General features: G+C 31.1%; 2 protein-coding genes and 1 long non-coding RNA gene across 3 annotated transcripts; 1 reads left to right on the forward strand and 2 right to left on the reverse strand.

Annotated features, from left to right (window-relative positions):
- Positions 1–580: 580 nt before the first annotated feature.
- On the reverse strand, positions 581–11,823 carry LOC111718005 (uncharacterized). The gene is made up of 6 exons (XM_023493474.1): positions 11,794–11,823; positions 4,139–4,189; positions 2,512–2,586; positions 1,679–1,767; positions 789–834; positions 581–649 (listed from the first exon to the last, which is right to left on the reverse strand). The coding sequence occupies exons 1-6, from the start codon at positions 11,806–11,808 to the stop codon at positions 599–601; spliced, it is 327 nt and encodes a 108-aa protein (XP_023349242.1). The 5' UTR covers positions 11,809–11,823; the 3' UTR covers positions 581–598.
- LOC111718003 (dynein light chain 4, axonemal) lies at positions 10,536–16,980 on the forward strand. The gene is made up of 7 exons (XM_023493473.1): positions 10,536–10,574; positions 12,383–12,447; positions 12,978–13,026; positions 14,322–14,381; positions 14,629–14,698; positions 15,288–15,342; positions 16,856–16,980. Exons 2-7 carry the CDS (start codon positions 12,389–12,391, stop codon positions 16,917–16,919), a joined length of 357 nt encoding a protein of 118 aa, XP_023349241.1. The 5' UTR covers positions 10,536–10,574; positions 12,383–12,388; the 3' UTR covers positions 16,920–16,980.
- Positions 16,981–19,016: 2,036 nt separating this feature from the next.
- LOC111717999 (uncharacterized) lies at positions 19,017–20,373 on the reverse strand. Its single transcript, XR_002768973.1, has 3 exons — positions 20,284–20,373; positions 19,896–19,947; positions 19,017–19,579 (listed from the first exon to the last, which is right to left on the reverse strand). It is a non-coding gene; the product is annotated as an uncharacterized LOC111717999 (long non-coding RNA).
- Between the last annotated feature and the right edge of the window lie 421 nt (positions 20,374–20,794).

Genomic DNA, 20,794 nt, shown 5'->3' on the forward strand with positions numbered 1-20,794 from the left:
CAAGCGGAAATTAATCCATTAAATGATCGAAAAAAACCAACTCGATTTTTCTGCAACATTTGGATAAAAAATAGTAATTGACGTCTATTGAAGTTTTCCTGTACACTTGCATTAAACTCTAATTCATAATCCCTACATCTTTGCAACCGGATAAAGAATTAGAGGTTGCAACGATGTAATGATAGGAAAATTAGAGTATGAGACCATGAACAGTTTCTTAAGCGCTGAAACAAGGGGGGGGGCAGTCAAAACCACAATATGTTTTATACTTAATCAATCAAACAAATAATTTCAGATAAATTGTGGTTTTGGCGGTACAACAAAATCCAAGGGGTTATTTATTATTTAAAAAATTGAAGATTTATTTGTTTAAAAATATAATTGTAAAGATGTGCTGATCGATTAATAAAAAAGCTTTAAAAAAAAGATTTTATAAAAAATAAAAAATTGGATGAAAATTGTCATCAAATATGACACATTAAAACAGTTGCCCTTAAAAAGTAAAAAAATTCTTATTTCAGAAAAAGCTACCATCCAATTAAAAAGAGTGATTCCAAAAATAAAAAAAATTTAAATCACAATTTAAAAATAAATCATGTTAGATTTTACCTGTCGCTACATTTTGTTCTTTAATTTGTTGAGCATAGGCCTACATGCAGTTAAGGAGCATGAATAGAAATATTATTGGAAATATTTTAAAATTTTCTTTATGTTTGAAAATAGTTTTATGTAAATACAACGTTAGAATTGGCAAAGTTTCAAATGAAATAAACTGCTCATTTTGTTTCCTTGGTCAAATACTTGGACACGTTAGGATTTCCACAAGGCTGGGGTCTGAAAACAAAATATTTTAATGTTATTATTTTGTTATTATTTAATAAAGATATGTGTATAACTATAGGATTTCAATAGAAAGAACAGGACTTTTCAAAGATTGAATTTTTTAGATCAAATATTTAAAATTTGAAATATTAAAGTTTATATTATCAGGGATAAAAACAAGTAGTTAGGCATGAAATCATTAGTTTAAGGTACTGTTGATTTAATTTCAAGTGACCCACAATTAATTACAACTCTATTTTTAGTTCTTTATGTTTGCTTAGATAAAGAAATTGAACAAAGAGTATCGCTTGAAATTTCGTTGACAATCCCTTTAAACAAACCAATCAGTATATACAGGGTGTCCCAATAAACATGGAAATTGAGAGACGACTTGAAAATCGTCTTTGATTTCCGATATTTGATTAAATTAAAAAAGGTGAATTACAAAAAGATTCTATGTCCTCTGAGCTCTTTAAAATATGGTTTGCCTTCTTTATATCTTTAAAATTGACGGAGATATCAAACATTTTAACTATTTTTTTTTGTAATTTTGAGTAAAATGCAATCTGGGCAGATTTCTCGAAAACTCCGTTCAAGGTTTCAAGGTTCATGGTAGACCTCATTTTGGAATTTCCGCAACTAGTTGTTTTAGATGCACGGAACAAAGACGATATTGAAGTCGACACTTAATTCCCATGTTTATTGGGACACCCTGTATATAACAAGTGTTCTTCTTCTCAAACCCTTTGTTTGTTGAAAAATAAGATACAGTAAAATCACAATTGTTTTAAAATTTTCTAAGTTTTTTACAAAAAACGTTTAAAAAACAAAAAATAACATGAAAAGTGTCTCCTACCCTTCCATGAGAGTAGTTGAATTGATTTCAGCTTGATCGGGCAGATTAACACGTTCAGAAGGACGTTCAAAATATGGGCCTTGTCTCTCCTGAATTATGCAATTATAAAGCAAAAAATTTTATTTTAATTGAAACCATTGTTTCTCTGTTTATACTATGAAGAAAACATATTTGTGGGTTTGTATGATAATATCGAAGGATAATATCGAAGGATAATATCGAGGATAATATCGAAGGATAATATCGAAGGATAATATCGAAGGATAATATCGAAGGATAATATCGAAGGATAATATCGAAGGATAATATCGAAGGAAAATATCGAAGGATTTCCAAATATTTTTGACCGGCCACAAACCTTTTCTGGGGTCGTCTGAATTACCATAGAAAAACAGATTTTCGTAAAATTTTGAAAATACACGAAAGAAAATTGTAAATCCGCAACATTTTTAACTAATGTTAGTGTTTTATCGAAGAGACAATTCTGAAAGATTACGCAACAATTAAAACTTGAAATAGAAGATGAGAGCAAAGCCTAGTATTTTTAGATTAGGATAATATTCCGAATTCCTCTTAGAACCTTCACAAAAATAAAGTATTTTTAATGCATAAAGTGCTGACTATGAGATTAAAAACAACATATAAAACTATTTGTAAAGGTCAATTCCTGAATAAATGTGATGAATTATTTCACTATTTTTCACTTGGATTAATGTTTTGTTTTTTGGTTAAATTTGGTGAAACATTTGTAATTTTAGTGAAAGTAAAATGTATAGAACCCCTCTGGCCTCTATTTTCTTTTCTTGAATAGAATTTTGTAGAATAAAATTCACCTTTGTATTGAGGTAATCTATCATTGGCTGATAATAACTTCCACCGTAGACTTGGTTGTAATCATACACCTTGGACTAAACAAACATGTACTGCAACATGTAAACAAACATGTACTGCAACATGTAAACAAACATGTAATGCAACATGTAAACAAACATGTACTACAACATGTAAATGAACATGTTGCAGTACATGTAAACAAACATGTACTGCAACATGTAAATGAACATGTACTGCAACATGTAAACAAACATGTACTGCAACATATAAACAAACATGTACTGCAAAATGTAAACAAACATATACTGCAACATGTAAACAAACATGTACTGCAGTATGTAAACAAAAATGTACTGCAACATTAGAATGAACATGTACTAAAACATGTAAAAAAACAAAAACTGCAACATGTAAGCAAACATGTACTGCAACAGGTAAACAAACATGTACTGCAACAGGTAAACAAATATGTACTGCAACATATAAAAAACATGTACTGCAACATGTAAACAAACATGTACTGCAACATGTAAACAAACATGTTATGCAACATGTAAACAAATATGTACTGCAACATGTAAACAAACAAGTACTGCAACTTGTAAAAAAAAATGTATTTAATGATGTACTGCAAAGTGTAAACAACATCAGGTTACAAAGGTATGAGGATTAGAGTACATTAGAGTATGAGGGAAACATAATCAGTTTCTTTAATTCCAAAGGCTTTCAAGTTTGACCTTCCGGGAAATCTAATTTGATTTTTAAAAACATAAATAAGTCAAGTATAAGTAAAGTATATTCTTTGAAAATACGCCATCAATAAGATGTCACGTACATATTTATATTTGTAATCATTAATCGTCAGCGGAAAATGAGCATGTAAAGATACATTAAACTTTTGTCACTTAGCAATAGCATTTTCAAAATTTGAATTCGACCTTAGTATTTAAAAAAACTTTAAGGAATATATCAGAAAGTTTTTGAAACTGATTAAAGAATAGATGCATGAAAATAATCTCAGTACAAGGAAACTCAAAACTATCCTCAAACTCTGATTAATTGTATTTCCTATATCTTTGAAACCTCTGATATTTTTAACCATGAACTTTTCATATTTTGGTCAAAGTTTGAAATATCAAAGATTTACACTAACAAGTTGCAAAGATATAGAAATTCTGAAATAAAAGGAGAAAGTTCAGTTCTTTTAAAACAATAAAGTCACTTAAAGGAATTGTAAACATGATTTTAAGTGACCCTTCAGGCAAGGATAACAAGGCCCGATTCCAAACGGTAGCCTTGAAACCTTTATCTGATCAATAATGTGGAAGATAACGTCGTTTTTCTCACTCGTAAAGTGTTTATTTCTGGGAATTTCTCCATTTCTTCTTACAAACAAGAAATGCGCAAGTCATTTTTGCAGAGAAACCGCAAATGAAAATGAACAAAACATTGATATCATACATGTTGAGACATAGCGTTCTCTTCTACGGTACCATTGTAAATCGGGCATTGCCATCTTTGCATAGATGGTTGCACTTGAAATTTTGCTTACTGTCCCTTAAAAACTGTTATATAGCTTTAAAAAGAAAGAATTTTTAAAAATTCAAAAAATCTTGAAATATTTACCCTTGGCCTTCTCCAAGCAGTTGGTGCCTTGATGTCGTCCATTTTGAAAATCTAATGATATTAAGATATCAAAAATTCATTTAAAGGACTTAAAATGGTTCTGGTTACCCTGTTATTAACCCTGTAAAGGCCCTCTAAAAAAAAGTAAATGTATGAAATTTCAATACATGTTCATACCTCAATTTTTCCAGGCCAGTTTTTTAATTAAAGAAAAATCAGGCCCCCCGAATTAAATGACTGGGTGGGGTGGTAAGAAGGTTTTTAAAACGGCAAACACAAAGGTCGGAAAAAAATGTAAAAAAAAATATTGTTAAAACCATGTGACAGGTGGTTTCATATTCATTTTTTTCTAAAATTTTTCTATTTAGAATTTAAAAAAATATCACAAACTGGCCTTTCGACCGTTCTAAACAAATGCAAAATCCTGGGGGGGGGACACCACGAGAGTCAATGGCAATGTTGTGAACCCGCAGTCTGAAGTAAAACTATTTAAAAAGTGTGAAGAATGTTTTATTGTGAATACTTGGAAGATTTGCACACTGTTAAAAAGGCAAGAATTCTAGTTTTTTGTTATAAAAATTAAGTTAAAAGTAAAACATCCAGCTAAAAATACGTAATATCTAAACTAAAACGATGTTTCATTTTGGAAAAGGAAATTTTTAATTTGAAAAACAAAGTAAAAACGTTTGATTTGTGACCAGCATATTTTGATGATGCTATTTATATTATTGGTAATATTGTTTTCTCACTTCACATCGTTTAATGATATTATCTAAATGATATTTTAAGTGTAATGGTACTATATACGCTATTATCATTTTGATATGAATATAATGGATAAAACTTAATATAAAAAATGTTCAGCGTTTTTTTTTCTCAAAAATTCAGAATTTTTTATTACGTTCTAAAATTTTCAGTGTATCACTTTTCTACCCATTTAGATTTGAAATAAAACTATAAATATATACATAGATAAATATGATAACAGAGTTTGCCCTTCCTACCTTTTACACCTTCAACTGTAGTCCTGGACTTAAATATTTTAAAACTTGTTTCTAAATTCAGTTTTAAGCTGGAGTATTTGGTAAAATTCTATAAAAGTATTTAGGCCTGTATAGCCTGAGTATGCCTGTATACCCTGAGTATGCCTATATAGCCTGAGTATGCCTGTATAAACTAGAATGACCTGTAAAGTATGAATTACTAAGGATACACAAAGAATGCTTTCTTTCTATACTTCTATCTTTCTATATGTCTGAGCATCTAGGCATATTTCTATCCTTATAACTTTCCATCTTTATATCTAACTGCCTATCTATCTATCTATCTACAATCCAACTAGTTCTCCCTATTATCTGTTGTCCCTGAAATCCTGAAGAGAAAGAATTTAAAATGTTAAATTATTTCTTAAAATGTAGTAATATACATCGCAGACCCATTCAACAAAACTTAAATTTTCTTTTTAATTAACTAATTAACACGTATTGTTTTCAAATAGATATTGTTTATATTAATTCAAGGCTTTTAAACCGAAAAATTGCATCAATTTTTAAGGCATTATTTGCTAGCCCTGGCCTAGACCTTATTGCTTGAGAGTTTTCAACATTTGGAACACTGGGAGTAAAGAGTTTTCAATTTTCAATTTTCAATTTGAAGTGTGGCATGACCAAATTCACAACTCACAACAGTACCCTTTAGGAATTGAGCCTTTGATACAAACTGTAATTTTTTAATCCATGTATCTTGCCAATCCAATTTCTTGAACCTAAGATATTTCAAACTATTAATTCTGTTTGATCTAATAATCTAAGTTTGACATATCAAAGGTCTAAACCATTAGATGGCAAAGATATAGCAAATTAGCAGATTAGCAAATTTGAGTTTGTGGTAAAGACTCAATACCTTTGTTGAATTTTCAATCATGAAAGTCTAATTGTTATTCATTACAGAAGCTTGAAATCGTTTTAAACTTTGATAAAGGGCTTGAAATCGTTTATGCTTTATGTTCGAATGATATTAATATTTACTTTTTAGAAGTCGAGGAAAATAAATATTTACATTTACATTTTCTGTTTGACCAATGATTAAACGCATATGAGGATGTACATGTAAACGTACATGTGGATGTACAGTACATGTAAACGCACATAAGAATGCACAGTACATGTAAAGGCATATGAGGATGTACAGTACATGTAAACGCACATGAGGATATTCGAATAGAATTTTCTATTCGCACCACACTAGGTGTAAAATCTCCATTTGTCGAGGGGCACGCCCGAATAAAAAAAAAAACTTTTTAAACCTGCATCTGGTTAATAATATGGAATATATATTTCTTGGCTGTTTCTGTAAAGCAGAAATTCGCCATAAAATTGAAAACAATTAATTTTCTTAGAAAGAGAAACTTCGATTTATCATTGATTGGTTTGTGCAAATTTAGGTTTGGAGCTGACTGCTGTTTCTAAGATGAACAGGAAACTTAATACAAAATTTTCGAAACCGATTTTTAAAGAACCCAAATCCAACAAGTTTGAACGAATGAAAAATTTAGTAATCTTTGGAATAAATTTTCAGAACCAAACTGCATCATGTCTAAACGTATCCAAGCAAACCGAGTTTCTCAAACTGAGTTTGGTGGTATAATTTTTTAAGTTCCCTGCTCTGTAAGTAATAAACTGAGCATATTATATCAGGGTTCTTTACAAACAAATTAGTTCCACAGCAGTAGGTAAACTGTCAAATCTAGGAAATAATAAACAAATCCCCCCCAACCCCCATAGATACAGTTACCCACAAAAAATGAGAATGAAGGACGACCTGAAACTCTTAAATATGAATATAATAGGTTAAAATTATGTCTAAATGTGTTCGCCGAGAAAGTAACTATTTAAAGCTACTGCTTTAACCAGGAATGTAAGAGACTAGGCTGAAAATATTCCGTATAGTCGTCTCTGAAGTCTCATTGTTTGTGGGTAACCCTGTTTAATCTCCCTCCATAATTTATAGTGGACTTCAGAGATTAATATATTTTATTTTATTTTTATGACCAGCTGAATGAAATCCACATAAAACTATTTGTCTTGTCTAATCAAGTATTGTGTTTACTTTTTTTGGCATAAAAACCTGAAACATCAAAACTGATTATAAAACTGATATATTATTAGTATTACAGCTAAAATAAAAACCAGAGGTCGATTTTAAAGAATTTGAACCGCGTCGCTGAACCGCCAATAACCGGTTACAATTGAGCGCCTGCTCAAATCTCGAAACCCTTATTAAAATTTCTGTAATAAACCATCCCTAGCTGGGGCCATGTGAAGTTCGTCGAAAAAAGGAGGGGGTCACTTAGTTCACCTGTTTTAAAAGTTTTTCTTCAAAACGAGGCCCTAAAACTAGACTTCACAGATAAGTGCTGTGATTTTTTTAAAAAGTTTTCAGCAATAAATTTTATTAAGGTCTCCAGAGTAATTGTTCTAAAGAGTGTATTGTTTCTTATAAATATCATAATGGAAATAAATTATTTTTATGTGTTTATTTCATGTTTAATTCTAATTTATATAAATTGTATTTGTATCCTTAATGTTTATTTTATGTCTTGCGCGTATTAATATATATAAAGTTGTAATCTCTGTTTGTTTATCTGTTTGTCTGCTTGTCTGTTTGTTTGTCCGAAAGAGGCTGTTCAGTTATTTCAAAAGGGGCGACAAATTTTTGTTTACAGGGAAGTAAAGAAATTTTACTTGACCAATGGTTCCGAATACCAATGTTGCCTAGCAAATAACTAGAGCAGAGCGTTATAGAATGTTTTGTAGGCAAACTAGGCCGAGGGAAGTGGTATCCGCAGTTAAAGGGACTGTAAGCGTAATTTTAAGTGACCCGCCATGCAAAGATGGCAATACCCGATTTACAAAAGGACTCTTGAAAGCTTTGTCTGAATAAGATATCAATGTTTTTGTTTGCAAAGATAATCAGAGTTTGTGGCACACATAGATCCAGACTGTTATGAAAAGTTGCATCAATTTTTTAGACTTGGTCAATTTAAAAATGTCGCAATGGCATGGCTTTTGATTTTAACTTACTAAGTGACTTATACTTATGTGTTGAACTCTAGACTTCAATATTTCATAAACATCTAGAACATTTTTATGGTATAATTGGAGTAATTGGCGGTGAAGTGCTCATAGATTATTGAGTGAGAGCTTGCAACCTTTAAATCACGGTGGGCAAAGACTCCTTTTTACGCTGCAGATACGATTGCTACAACTCAGACATTAAGTTCATGGAATTCTAGCAATCTTTCTTCGAGCAATTATATCTGCAGCAATTTTGAACCACAAAGTATAAACCGATGTAAACCCAGTAGAACGAACAATTATAAGTTAAAAGTTTGAATACCTACAGAACTATAGTTGACACTAATTACATATTAATTTCCTTCCAAATGACAAAAGTTTGGGAGAATGTGTCAGCAGATTTATTTTTAATTCCAGAGTTCTCAAGTTATACCACTAACTCGTTATTTTACAAAATACAATGTTTTGCCCTTTTACAACAAACAAATCATGACACACTTTGCACAGACCAGAATGTACATTCAGTTAATATTTTTTCGAAAACCGGCAAACATGGTGTTCTGATTTTTATAATCTTCTGAACGATATAATTTAACTAAAATGATTATTAAAATATTTAGTATAGAAATGGATGAATAAATGGGGCTTAAAAGTCAGGACTCTCCGATTTATTGAAACCTAAAACCTTCAAAATTGAAATTCACAGACAAAAATTTTAACTTGTAAATTGTTAATATTTCAACCTTGCACCCACGTGATTAATGCAAGATCTGAATTTTTTGAATTGTGCCAAAATAGTTTTAAACCTTTTTCGTCATAAAAATAAGATATTTTTTATCTAACGTAGTTAAACGTATACGATTTTATCGGAATCAATTTCGGTTAGGCCATAATTTACAATATAATGAAGACGACTTTCGATATAAATTTTGATTTATATTAAACTTTTAAATAGCAAGAATACCCAAAACATGGAAATAAAGAGAATCTGCCAATTAAAAAAGCTTCTCATTAATTACTTGTAAATTTGTAATTCGAAAAAAGCTTGTTAACAATTAAAACTTCAAGAAAAAAGTCGTCTTCGTTATATTGGTATTATCGCCTATCACCGTAGTAAATTTGGGGTGTAGTTAATTTATGAATTTTTTGACTTAATTACCTATACATCAATATATTTAAAACATATCAAATCTATGCAAAGTTTCAGAAACCTCGTTTATCTAGATCAAACGTGTACTTTTTGCGAACAATTAAACACGTATAATTATTTACAAATACTTTAAAGGGAAGTTAAGGGAACCCGTTGTTTAATAATATTTTTAATTTCCCGAAAAAGTAAATTGTACACAATTTTATCGTCATGAGTTGAAAATGCGCGATTTTTTCCCGAAAACTTCGCAGAGCGGGTTGTTAATTTACTTGATTGTCCCAAGGACCGTTAAGTTACTTAACGTCCCTCTGTTGGGAGATTATAAGGTCGGTAATGTTTGTAAAAAAAGGCTGCAAGAAAGGTTAATTAATAATTTGCACAAAGTAACAGTGTTTTTAACTGAATTTGAAAAGTTCAGACGAATTAGAAAACACGGTTTCGTTTGTTAATTGTTACCTGCTCCTGCACCAAAATATCGGAACAGTTCTATATTTAGATTTTAGTTAATTGTTTTTAGTGCTTTTGTCCGTTTTGTTACATTTTTTGCACTTAGTTTTTAATATTTATTTCAAGTTTGACACGTTATACTGCAATACTAGACAGGCATTATTTTGTACTTTTCTTCAATTAATATTTATGTGTTTAAATACAGTTTTTTCCTCAAAAAAATGTACATTTAATTTGATTACAAACCTGGGCATGTCTTAAAGGGACAGTAAACGTAATTTCAATTGACCCTCGATTTTTAGACTGGCAGGTCTGATTCACAACGGGTTTTATTTCAGTTGATTTAACGAATAGAATGAATAGAAAATATTCTACCATAAATAGAAAATATACTTACCATAAATAGAAAATATACTGTACATGTGTAAAAAACATACTAATTAGAAGTAGAAAATATACTGAACATGAGTAGAAAATATACTAAACATGAGTAGAAGATATACTGAACATAAGTACTATAAAATATACTGAACATGAGTATTATAAAATATACTGAACATGAATAGACAATATACTGAACATGAGTAGAAAATATACTAAACATGAGTAGAAGATATACTGAACATGAGTAAAAAATATCCTGAACATAAAAACTTGAATATATATATATATATACCCAGGGTTAATAATTTTCTAATTTTCTAGTTTCCCCACAGTCTTTCAGTATCCATGGACCCATCATTACACTTGGCAAACTCAGAAGGTTTATTTTAGGACAGGGGAAATTTAGATGGGAGGAGGGGGGGGGCAATTTTTTGTTTTTATACAGAACTTCTTACACAATTTGAAGTGACTATCAAGTTAAAAATACATATATAAACAAAATATTTTGGAATTCCAAACCAATATTAACATTCAATGATGTCCCTGAGAGACTGAGGGTCATATTTATACATTATTTTTGACAAATAAACCATCGGTTTAAACCCACATAAATTTCACAAGAAGGGTATTTGGAGTACGTCCCGTTTTGCCCTACATAATCTGTATGTGTACTGTACAGCTTGCCCTAGCAGGTTCAACGTAGGTCCGGTACTTAAAATGAACCGGAGTTTCCAGTGAACCGGTTTTTGTAAATAATTTTTTAATCCGAAAAATGTCAACGTGAATCTCATTGAAGGTTTAAACATGGCAGGTCATGATTGAACTAGATGAACTTTGAAATTTACAGTATATGAATAAAAAAGAAATCCTCAGGCAGTTAGTTAGTGGTGACCTTTAACCCTATCTCTGCTGGGGTACTTGAAAACCAGGATATGCTGGGGGGGTCAATTTGACCCCCCTCTAAATCCCATGTTTAATGTCCAAATATGACAAATGATACATCATTGGAAGCTCTACTTTTAGAATCTGCAAAAAAAATTTTCAAATTTGCAAAAATTGAATTTTTGATCGCAAAATCCAGTTTTATAGAAAAAATGTTTGCAAAAAAAAATTTTGCCAAAAAATGAAATATTATACATTTTTGAAAAGCACTTGACCATGCCATTTCAAATATGCAAAATTTTTTGCAAAATTATAAATAACCTAATTTCTAATCAAGAAAAACTAAAAATGTGCAAATTTCCTTTGACAGGTTGTTTGCAAAAAATTTGCAATTTTTTTATTTATATGAATGCGCCAAAAAATAACTATAGATTGTAAAATCTGAATGATTTGTTTGAAATTAAATTAATTTTTTTACGATCCGAGTTGTATATTGCAACTTTCTGAATTTGTGTGGACGCTACGTTCTTCAGTATAAGTCGTTTTTAACAATTTTCTTCTAATCGATGCAACAGATAGAAAAGATTAGTAGCGATCAAAAGCGATTATTTTTTGCCGCAAGCCTATATCCCCTTTCATTTTTTGCAAACACTCCCTTTAAATAGGGCAGCCATTGTATTTGAAAAGAGCTATTGACAACTAACCCCTTGAATTACCTTTATCTGAACCATAATGTGGGAGTCATCGTCGTTTTACTTCGAGGTGTCTCTAATACATAGTGTGTTTAAAGGGACTGTAAAGGAAACATGAAGGGGGGTAAAGGCTGAAACCTGAGAATCTCAGGAGTTTACCAATACCTATAAAACATTTATCTGATGTTGCTGTCTCGAGGAATTGATATCTAACTGTATCAAAATTATACCTAGTTATAGTATAGTATTCGTAGTATAAAACAGATCATATTCAACAATTACACTCGACCAATCTGAAAACAACGATATCTCAGAGGAGCCTTGTAAGCTCAAGTTTGCTCCTATTATCATTTGGATTTAATAATTTTTCATTTTTAATAGATATAATTGATAATATTATTTATGCGTCCAGAACATGTCACCAAAACTCCAACCAATTGCAGTGTAGTATTATATTGTCACATGTCTTCATTTGTATCACGTGACGAGTGTACTGCACTGACGTATATCTGACATATATACATTTTGGTATCATTTTGACACAGTTTTATGTCAATTTCATAAAATAGTTTAAATTATGTCTGCAGTCCCAATTAGAATAAATTATCATTAGTAAAGAATGAGCCCCCCTGCTGCTGCTGAGGAACCTGAAGATGCTTTAAAGGAGAAAGCCGGAAGGTTTGTAACTTTAATGTAACTCAAGTTGAAACGAAATAACGCTGATAAACATTAAACAATGTTTGATCTCCATATCTACGAAAACGTTTAATATTGATGAAACCAAGCTTGATCCTTAAGTTTAGCAAAAAGATGGTAGGGTTTTAATAGTTTTAAAACGATTGAAAAAACGATCGTTTTTCGTTTCGTTTTGGCTTTTTAAACAATCGTATCGTTAAAAAACGAAACGGAAAACGATCGTTTTGAACGAAAAAAATCTTTTTTGAATTAATCTGAAAACTACAAAACGACTTCTTCTTTTTAATCTTTTTCAAAAACAATCGCTTTTAAAAACGACCGTTTAGTTTTTCGTTTTTTCTTAATCGTTTTTAAAACAAAACGATCGTTTTTCATAAAATGACAACGATCCATCCATATCCGAGGGTAGGACCAGTACAGAATATCAAGAGGAATCAATCTAATTCTTAGAACTGCTCAAGATACAGACAACTGTTAGATCCAGGGATTTGCAGTGACTGTTATTTTTTTAGGTTTAATTACAGTATTATTATACACTCAGATGTGACTGATGGAAATAAGGTAAACGTGTTAAGGACCAAGAAACAAGGAGGATGTTAGGGATCTTTCCAAGGGAACAAGGGGAGTATTAGTGACTTTCCCCAGGGAACAAGGGGGATGTCATAGGGACCTTTTCTAGGAAGAGGGGAAGTTAGGGACCTTTCCAAGGGAACAAGGGGAATGTTAGGGACCTTTCCAAGAAAACAAGAGGGATGTTTGGGACCAAGGGAACAAGGGGGATGTGAGGAACCTTTTCTAAGAAACAAGGGGGATGTTCGGGACCATTCCAATGGAACAAGGGGGATGTTAGGGATCCCTCCAAGGGAACAAGGGGAATGTTCTTGACCTTTCCAAGGGAAAAAGGGGAATTTTAGGGACCTGCTAATAAACCTCCGGAGCTTCCTGATACGCAGAATAACCTTCAAACCCCGTCAAACCATCTCCATTTTCCACGCCTCTCCCTATGTCTCGTTTAGTAAAAAAATATTGTTTTTGTCAAAATCTGTTGAAAAATTTGTTCGTTCTGCAAAAAAACTATCGTTTTTAAAATTTTTAGGACAATATCTAATCGTTCCTTTATTAGTTTGTTTTCAATTAAACTATAGTTTTTTTTTCATTTCTCTTATCGATACAAGTTGTTCTTCTATTGTTCGTTTTTTTCTAAACGACATCATTGATGCTCACGAAAACATTTGTGCTAAAAAATTTTGTTAACAAAAACGATGCCCATCTTTAGCCAAAGGCATGGAGATGGTTTTGGGGCTTGGAGGTCATTCTGCGTTTCAGGAGGCTACTGAGATCATTTCACGGGGCTCATGGCGGCTCTCCCCCCCCCCCTACCTCGCTGGAAGGGGCTGCATTTGAGTCCCTTCATTTGTGAAGCGGTGTGTCTGATTCACAACGGGTTAATATTGTACGAAGAAGGAGATACAGAATATTTGTACAAAGGGTTAATATTGTTGAAGAAGGAGATACAGGATATTTGTACAATTGGGTTAATATTGTAGAAGAAGGAGATACAGGATATTTGTACAAAGGGTTGATATTGTAGAAGAAGGAGATACAGGATATTTGTACAAATGGTTAATATTGTAAAAGAAGGAGATACAGAATATTTGTACAAAGGGTTGATATTGTAGAAGAAGGAGATACAGGATATTTGTACAAAGGGTTGATATTGTAGAAGAAGGAGATACAGGATATTTGTAAAAAGGGTTGATATTGTAGAAGAAGGAGAAACAGGATATTTGTACAAAGGGTTAATATTGTACGAAGAAGGAGATACAGGATATTTGTACAAAGGGTTAATATTGTAGAAGAAGGAGATACAGGATATTTGTACAACTGCCTGTGAACGCCATGCATCAGGTGACAAGGTAATTTTTCTTTATATGTTTTAAATTTTATAATTTTCTTATACTTTAAACAGCCTTCGGGGGTGACCTGATTGTGCTACATTGTGCCCTTCGTAAACATGATTTAAAGTGAGAAATTTCCCACGGGACAAAGAATAAAATGAATAGTAAGAAAGAGAACAGAACATTTATTGGAAAGAAATCCAAAAATTTAGAAAATTTAGCGACAAAACATTTTGATGGATTTAAACATTTATTCCTAATTTAGCCGCCTATTCTAAGAAATAATGAGTTATGTGCCTCGACAATAGTCGACATGCTTGGGAAAAAATTCGGAGGTAAGAAAACAAGATTCACATTGAAAAATTGTCAATTAATGGGACTGATGACTTTTTGCAATGTATTTTATGCGTCATATTCACAACGATCATGCACTCCAAGGTTATAATGCAAGGAAAGTTATTTCAGAGGTGTACGCATCTTTTGTACTGCAGTGTACTGTCTTTGGGCGGTAATGTAAACACAAGACGGATGTCACAGCCTGACATGGGATCAATATTTCACATAAAAAATCAATGAAATATGCTTGTCATAGGACACTATTATGTGACATTAACAAAATTATCCAAATTTAATGTTTTTAACCTCTCGGATACTAAACGAACACTGATGCATCTATTTTTGTTTACAAAATCCGCCCAAAAGAGAACTGGTTTCAATATGTACGCAAAGTATACGCAACTGCAATTAACTTTCCTTGCATTATAACCTTGGATGCATCTATTCTTGTTTACAAATTCCACCCAGAGAGAACTGGTTTCAATATGTACGCAGAGTATACGATTACACAACTGCGATTAACTTTCCTTGCATTATAAAAATGCTGAATAATCGTTGTTAGTTCCTTTAATTACTATATTAATTAAGGGGGCTGGAGTGCTGTTGTTGGAGAAGGATTCAGTTTTCAAATAACTCATGCTACGTAGGTTATACGTCTCATTAAACATGGCAATTGAATGACGATTTCTATATCGTCTTTTTAAATAATTATTACATATAGTATACAGTGATACCTATACTGAGAAAGCTGTTACTCACAAGATATTCTTCCGCTATGTTTACAGTTTGTTTGTTTATGTTTTGACTGCATGACGGTTGTTCTTAGTAAAACTTAGTACATTACAGTACATTAGGTAAACTTGCCCACTTTCAATATTAATCTTGCAGAGACTTTAAGACCCGTATTTACAGCCATTTACCGTTTTCATAAAGTAAACTCTAGCAAACATAACAATAGTATTGCTTTCGAAATCAGGTATTTTAATGAAAAATCTTAACAAAGACGATCTCGAATTCGTCACACAATTCCCATGTTTATTGGAACATCTTGTAGAAGAGAATGTTTACAATATTTAACATGTTTGGGTTTTATTTCTCAAATTAAAGGTTGCACTAGGTTTTTTTTGCATTATATTTCTTTTAAAATAAATTTTTTTTTAAAATAAAGTTTTAATTTAAGATATTACTACCTAAGTTAAGTTGTCATTAAAGTCTTATTCTTTGTTGGAAACCCTGTATGGAAAATTTTCTTGACTTTTTTTCTTATTTGATTTCTTATTTTGTTCCTTTTCACGTACTGTGTACAATGTACATACAGGGTTACTGTGTACGTACTGTGTACAATGTACATTCAGGGTTACTGTGTACGTACTGTGTACAATGTACAATACAGGGTTACTGTGTACGTACTGTGCACAATGAACATACAGGGTTACTGTGTACGTACTGTGTACAATGAACATACAGGGTTACTGTGTACGTACTGTGTACAATGTACATTCAGGGTTACTGTGTACGTACTGTGTACAATGTACATTCAGGGTTGCTGTGTACGTACTGTGTACAATGTACATACAGGGTTGCTGTGTACGTACTGTGTACAATGTACATACAGGGTCACTGTGTACATGTAAAGGATTAGATTGTAAAGACGACTTGAAACTTTTCAAATATGACGATTTAAAGTTTAAATTATATTTTCTTACTTTAATGTAGTCTTTAAATGAAATATAAAATGATATATGATTAACAAGCCTTTATTCGTGAGCCTTAACAAAATGACTATATTCATGAATTGATTGATTTACAATGAACTAAATTGATCATTCAATGAACTGAATTGATTATACAATGAATTAAATGGATTAGACAATGAACTGAACTGATTATACAATGAACTGAATTGAATATACAATGAACTGAATTTATTATACAATGAACTGAATTGATTATACAATGAATTGAATGGATTATACAATGAACTGAATTGAATATTCAATGAACTGAATTGATTATACAATGAACTGACTTGATTATACAATGAACTGAATTGATTATGCAATGCATTTTTTGATTTTACAATGAATTTCTTGATTAAACAATTGATTGATCGATTTACAATGAATTTTATGATTTATTGATTGATGTAATTTCAGAAACACTCTGCTTTATATGTACTTTGGAGGACATCTTGCTGTCTGTGTCTGGAAAACTGATTGAAACATGCCAATCTTTAAATTTATGAAAAAATAATTTAGAAATAAATCGCTGATTCATTTTATTAAGTAGTTTTTAAATACAATCTCTGAAGAAATAAAATTAACTTTTTCCAGAAACAGTTAAAAAACAGTTAAAAACAGTTAAAAAACAGTTAAAAACAGTTAAGATCAGTTAAAAACAGTTAAAAAACAGTTAAAAACAGTTAAGATCAGTTAAAAACAGTTAAAAAACAGTTTAAAAACAGTTAAAAACAGTTAAAAAACAGTTAAAAAACAGTTAAAAACAGTTAAAACAGTTAAAAAACAGTTAAAAAACAGTTAATTTCAAACTGAGTAGATTTTTTTATTTATATTTAACAATTTAAAATTGCCTTTTCTATACTTTTATGACTATAATGTGTAAAAAAAGCTTCGTTTAAACTTCTTGTCTATTCAAACATAGTCGTCGGTTTGAAATTACAATTGGGAAATTCACCAAATACAGTCGTCGTCGCATATATCAATACAGTAAAAACTATTTTTTATTTCAATTTTGATCTATATCAATAAAAGCTGTCAACAAAAAAAGGTTCTCTGTAATTACTTCTTGTTCACAATCAAACCTGAAATTAACAAGCCGTCTTCATTGCTGAACACTGTCTTAAATAAATTCATTGTAAATTTGATATACTTACATTTAATCATGAATTGAAAACTTTTTTTCATCTCAAAACCTCGTCAAAAAGGTTAGTTATGACTGAAACTACGTAAGATTCCGGTGTTATATGAAATGTTCGTTGATTTAACATAAATCAAAGGCATATTAAATAAAAAATTTGTTTTTTGGTACTGTCTGTCTGTTGTTAACGATCAACATATTTCTTAATATATTTCAATACAAAGAACAAATTGAATCAGGAATTAACCTGCACATTAAGTTTAAATATTTATAAAGTATAAATCTTTAACAAGGCAGTTTCTTAGAATACCCTGTATCTATCTTTAACTCGGTAGTTTATTGGGACACCCTGTGAATTTCTCCAATACGCGTACATAAAATTCAAACATATTCTCTTGCATGAATATAACACTAAAATTATATATTCCCCTTCAAAAAGAATCTAGTAGAAGTAAAAATTGAACTAATAAACTCAGCTTCAGGTTTAATTTCCGTTCTGTACAATACTATAATTATTAATTACTACTTTACAGGCTGGGGCGTCGTAGTGGAGGTTTAGCTTGGGGGTGAAACTTTTTTTGTGCACTCCCTAACGGTTGATGTGCACCCCCTAGAAAACCGTATTAAACGGTTATTTGACCATAATTACCAATCATTTAGAAAACCCGTATTAAAAAAAATAAAGTTTAAAGTCTACCTTAATCTACCCGACTAATAGTCGTCTGACCATAATTACCAATCATACCATTATAAAGCGGTTGATGTGCACCCCCTAAAAAACCGTATTAAGAAAAAAAATAAAGTTTAAATCTATATTATCCTACCTGACATTAGTCATCTGACCTATAATTACCAATCATACCATTATAAAATCTATTATTAAAAAAAAGAGCAAAAAAACCTTTTAAAAATATATTTTTATTCTATTGAGTATTAAGATAATATCTTTATATTTTGACTGGATTATGACTAGATTACACTGGAGACATGGTATTATTTAAAGCTTTTTAACAATACCTGCATATGTACTTTGTGAGAGAAAAGATGTCTAATTACCATGTTGATAAAGAATGTTCTCAAATTTCTCTTTTTAAATATTCCCTACCAATAAATTTGAGACCAAGTGGGTGGTGTTTGCATTTACATTATACATGTTTATTTCAACCTGGCTGATTTTACATGTTATACATATTCATATTACATATACAGGTTATACATATACATTTTACAATTTACAATGAGTCGGGGCAGGATTAAAAGGCTCAGAAAGACTTTTAATGCTATTCTGTAAATAAAATGATGATGGTTGAATTTTGCTAGGTTGCGACGAATAAAGCCTGGTAAAGAATATATTACATGATTTTGTAAAAAAAAAGTTTGATATTACAAGAAACATTGAATATAAGAAAAAAATTAACAATTCCGTTCAATCGTCTCTGAAGTCTTATCCTTTGTGGGTAACCCTGTATACTAACTAATCAAGAAAAAAAATCCGCTGTCGGAAACTAATCAAGAAAAAGTATCCGCTGTCGGAAACTAATCAAGAAAAAGTATCCGCTGTCGGGAACTAATCAAGAAAGAGTATCCGCTGTCGGAAACTTATTAGGAGAGAAAGTATCAGCTGTCGGTAACTAATCAAGAAAAAGTATCCGCTCTCGGAAACTAATTAGGAGAGAAAGTATCCGCTGTCGGAGATTAATCAGGAAAGATAGTATCCACTATCGGAAACTAATCAGGAGAGAAAGTATCCGCTGTCGGAAACTAATTAGGAGAGAAAGTATCCGCTGTCGGAGGATAATCAGGAAAGATAGAAACCACTCTCGGAAACTAATCATGAGAGAAAGTATCTGTTGTCGGAGACTAATCAGGAAAGATAGTATCCACTGTCGGAAACTAATCAGGAGAGAAAGTATCCGCTGTCGGAAACGGAATTGATGGTTTCCGCTCTAAGTCAGCTCTTGATTTCATAGAACTTCCATCTTCTTCATACTTCACCTGGATTTCTAGAAAATACAAACCTACAGTAATCGGAAGTTTAAAGTTTGATGAAAGAAAGAATGCAATATTTCTTTTGTAAAATTCAAAATGCGGTCGAATGTTTACTCTTACCTTTCTCCGCTATAAGATTAAGTTTATGTTTTTTTCTGGAAAAAGAATTCATATTTTGCTGCATACATCCGCAAATCACTTTTATGAAGAATCAACAAAATCGGAATCGATCAATTTTCAGATAGCAATACAAGGATTTAATTCTTTGCCGGGACGAAAATGTAAACGGTGCCGTTGTGAATTGTGTATATTAAGGTACCTTTAACTTACTTGAGATATTTAGCATTGTTATCCCCCAGCCAATACTCCAACAGAGTCCAACCTATACAAATTCATGTAGATTCATACAAAGGATAAAATATGGGTGAAAACATGCTCAAATCTGTAATTAAAACCAAATCTTTTATTTTTCTTTGGATGGTTTTTTTTGCTTTATTCAAACCAATAAGCATGTAATTTCTTTTTATCAATATTAATACATTTATACTTTTTACATTTGGTAAAATTATTTTTTGATTTTAACGAAAGTCATTAAATTGTTTCAACATTTTTTTTTGCATAAAACAAATTAGTTTTTACAATTTTTCGGTGGTCAGATCTTTTTTTTTTCCAAAAGAATTTTTTTTTGTGCCTGTCAACTTTAATACTTTGTACTTACCAAGCAAAGGGGTGTTGTTACTGATTATAAATTTTCAATATTTTATAATTAAAACAAATTTTAAAAATTAAATAAACATATTTCTAGATTATTTTGTCTTTTTGGACTTTACACATAAAAAAGTAAACTAAAATTTACTTTTCATAAAAAAAGATTTAAAGAGATTTTTTTAAATTTGAAAATTCCTAGTTGAGCCAGACCAATACATATTTCTTAATATATTTCNATCTACAGTTTTTATTTTATAAAAGATGGCAATACTCGATTCTAACCGGTTCCCCTAAATGTTTGGTCAGATCAAATATAAATGAGATATAAAAGTTTTAAATTTTTAAAAGTTTACAAAGTGACTTGCGCATTTCTGCTGCAGGAACACATATAAGAACTATCAGAATTAAACCCTTTAAAACCTAGAAAAACGACAATATCTTCCACAGTGTTGATCAAACAAAGGTTTCAAGGGTACCTTTGTGAATCGTCTTTGCGTGGAGGGTCAAATGATATTACTCCC

The sequence above is a fragment of the Eurytemora carolleeae genome, unplaced genomic scaffold (genome assembly GCF_000591075.1).
Source record: "Eurytemora carolleeae unplaced genomic scaffold, Eaff_2.0 scaffold1053, whole genome shotgun sequence".
In the NCBI taxonomy this organism is placed as follows: domain Eukaryota; kingdom Metazoa; phylum Arthropoda; class Copepoda; order Calanoida; family Temoridae; genus Eurytemora; species Eurytemora carolleeae.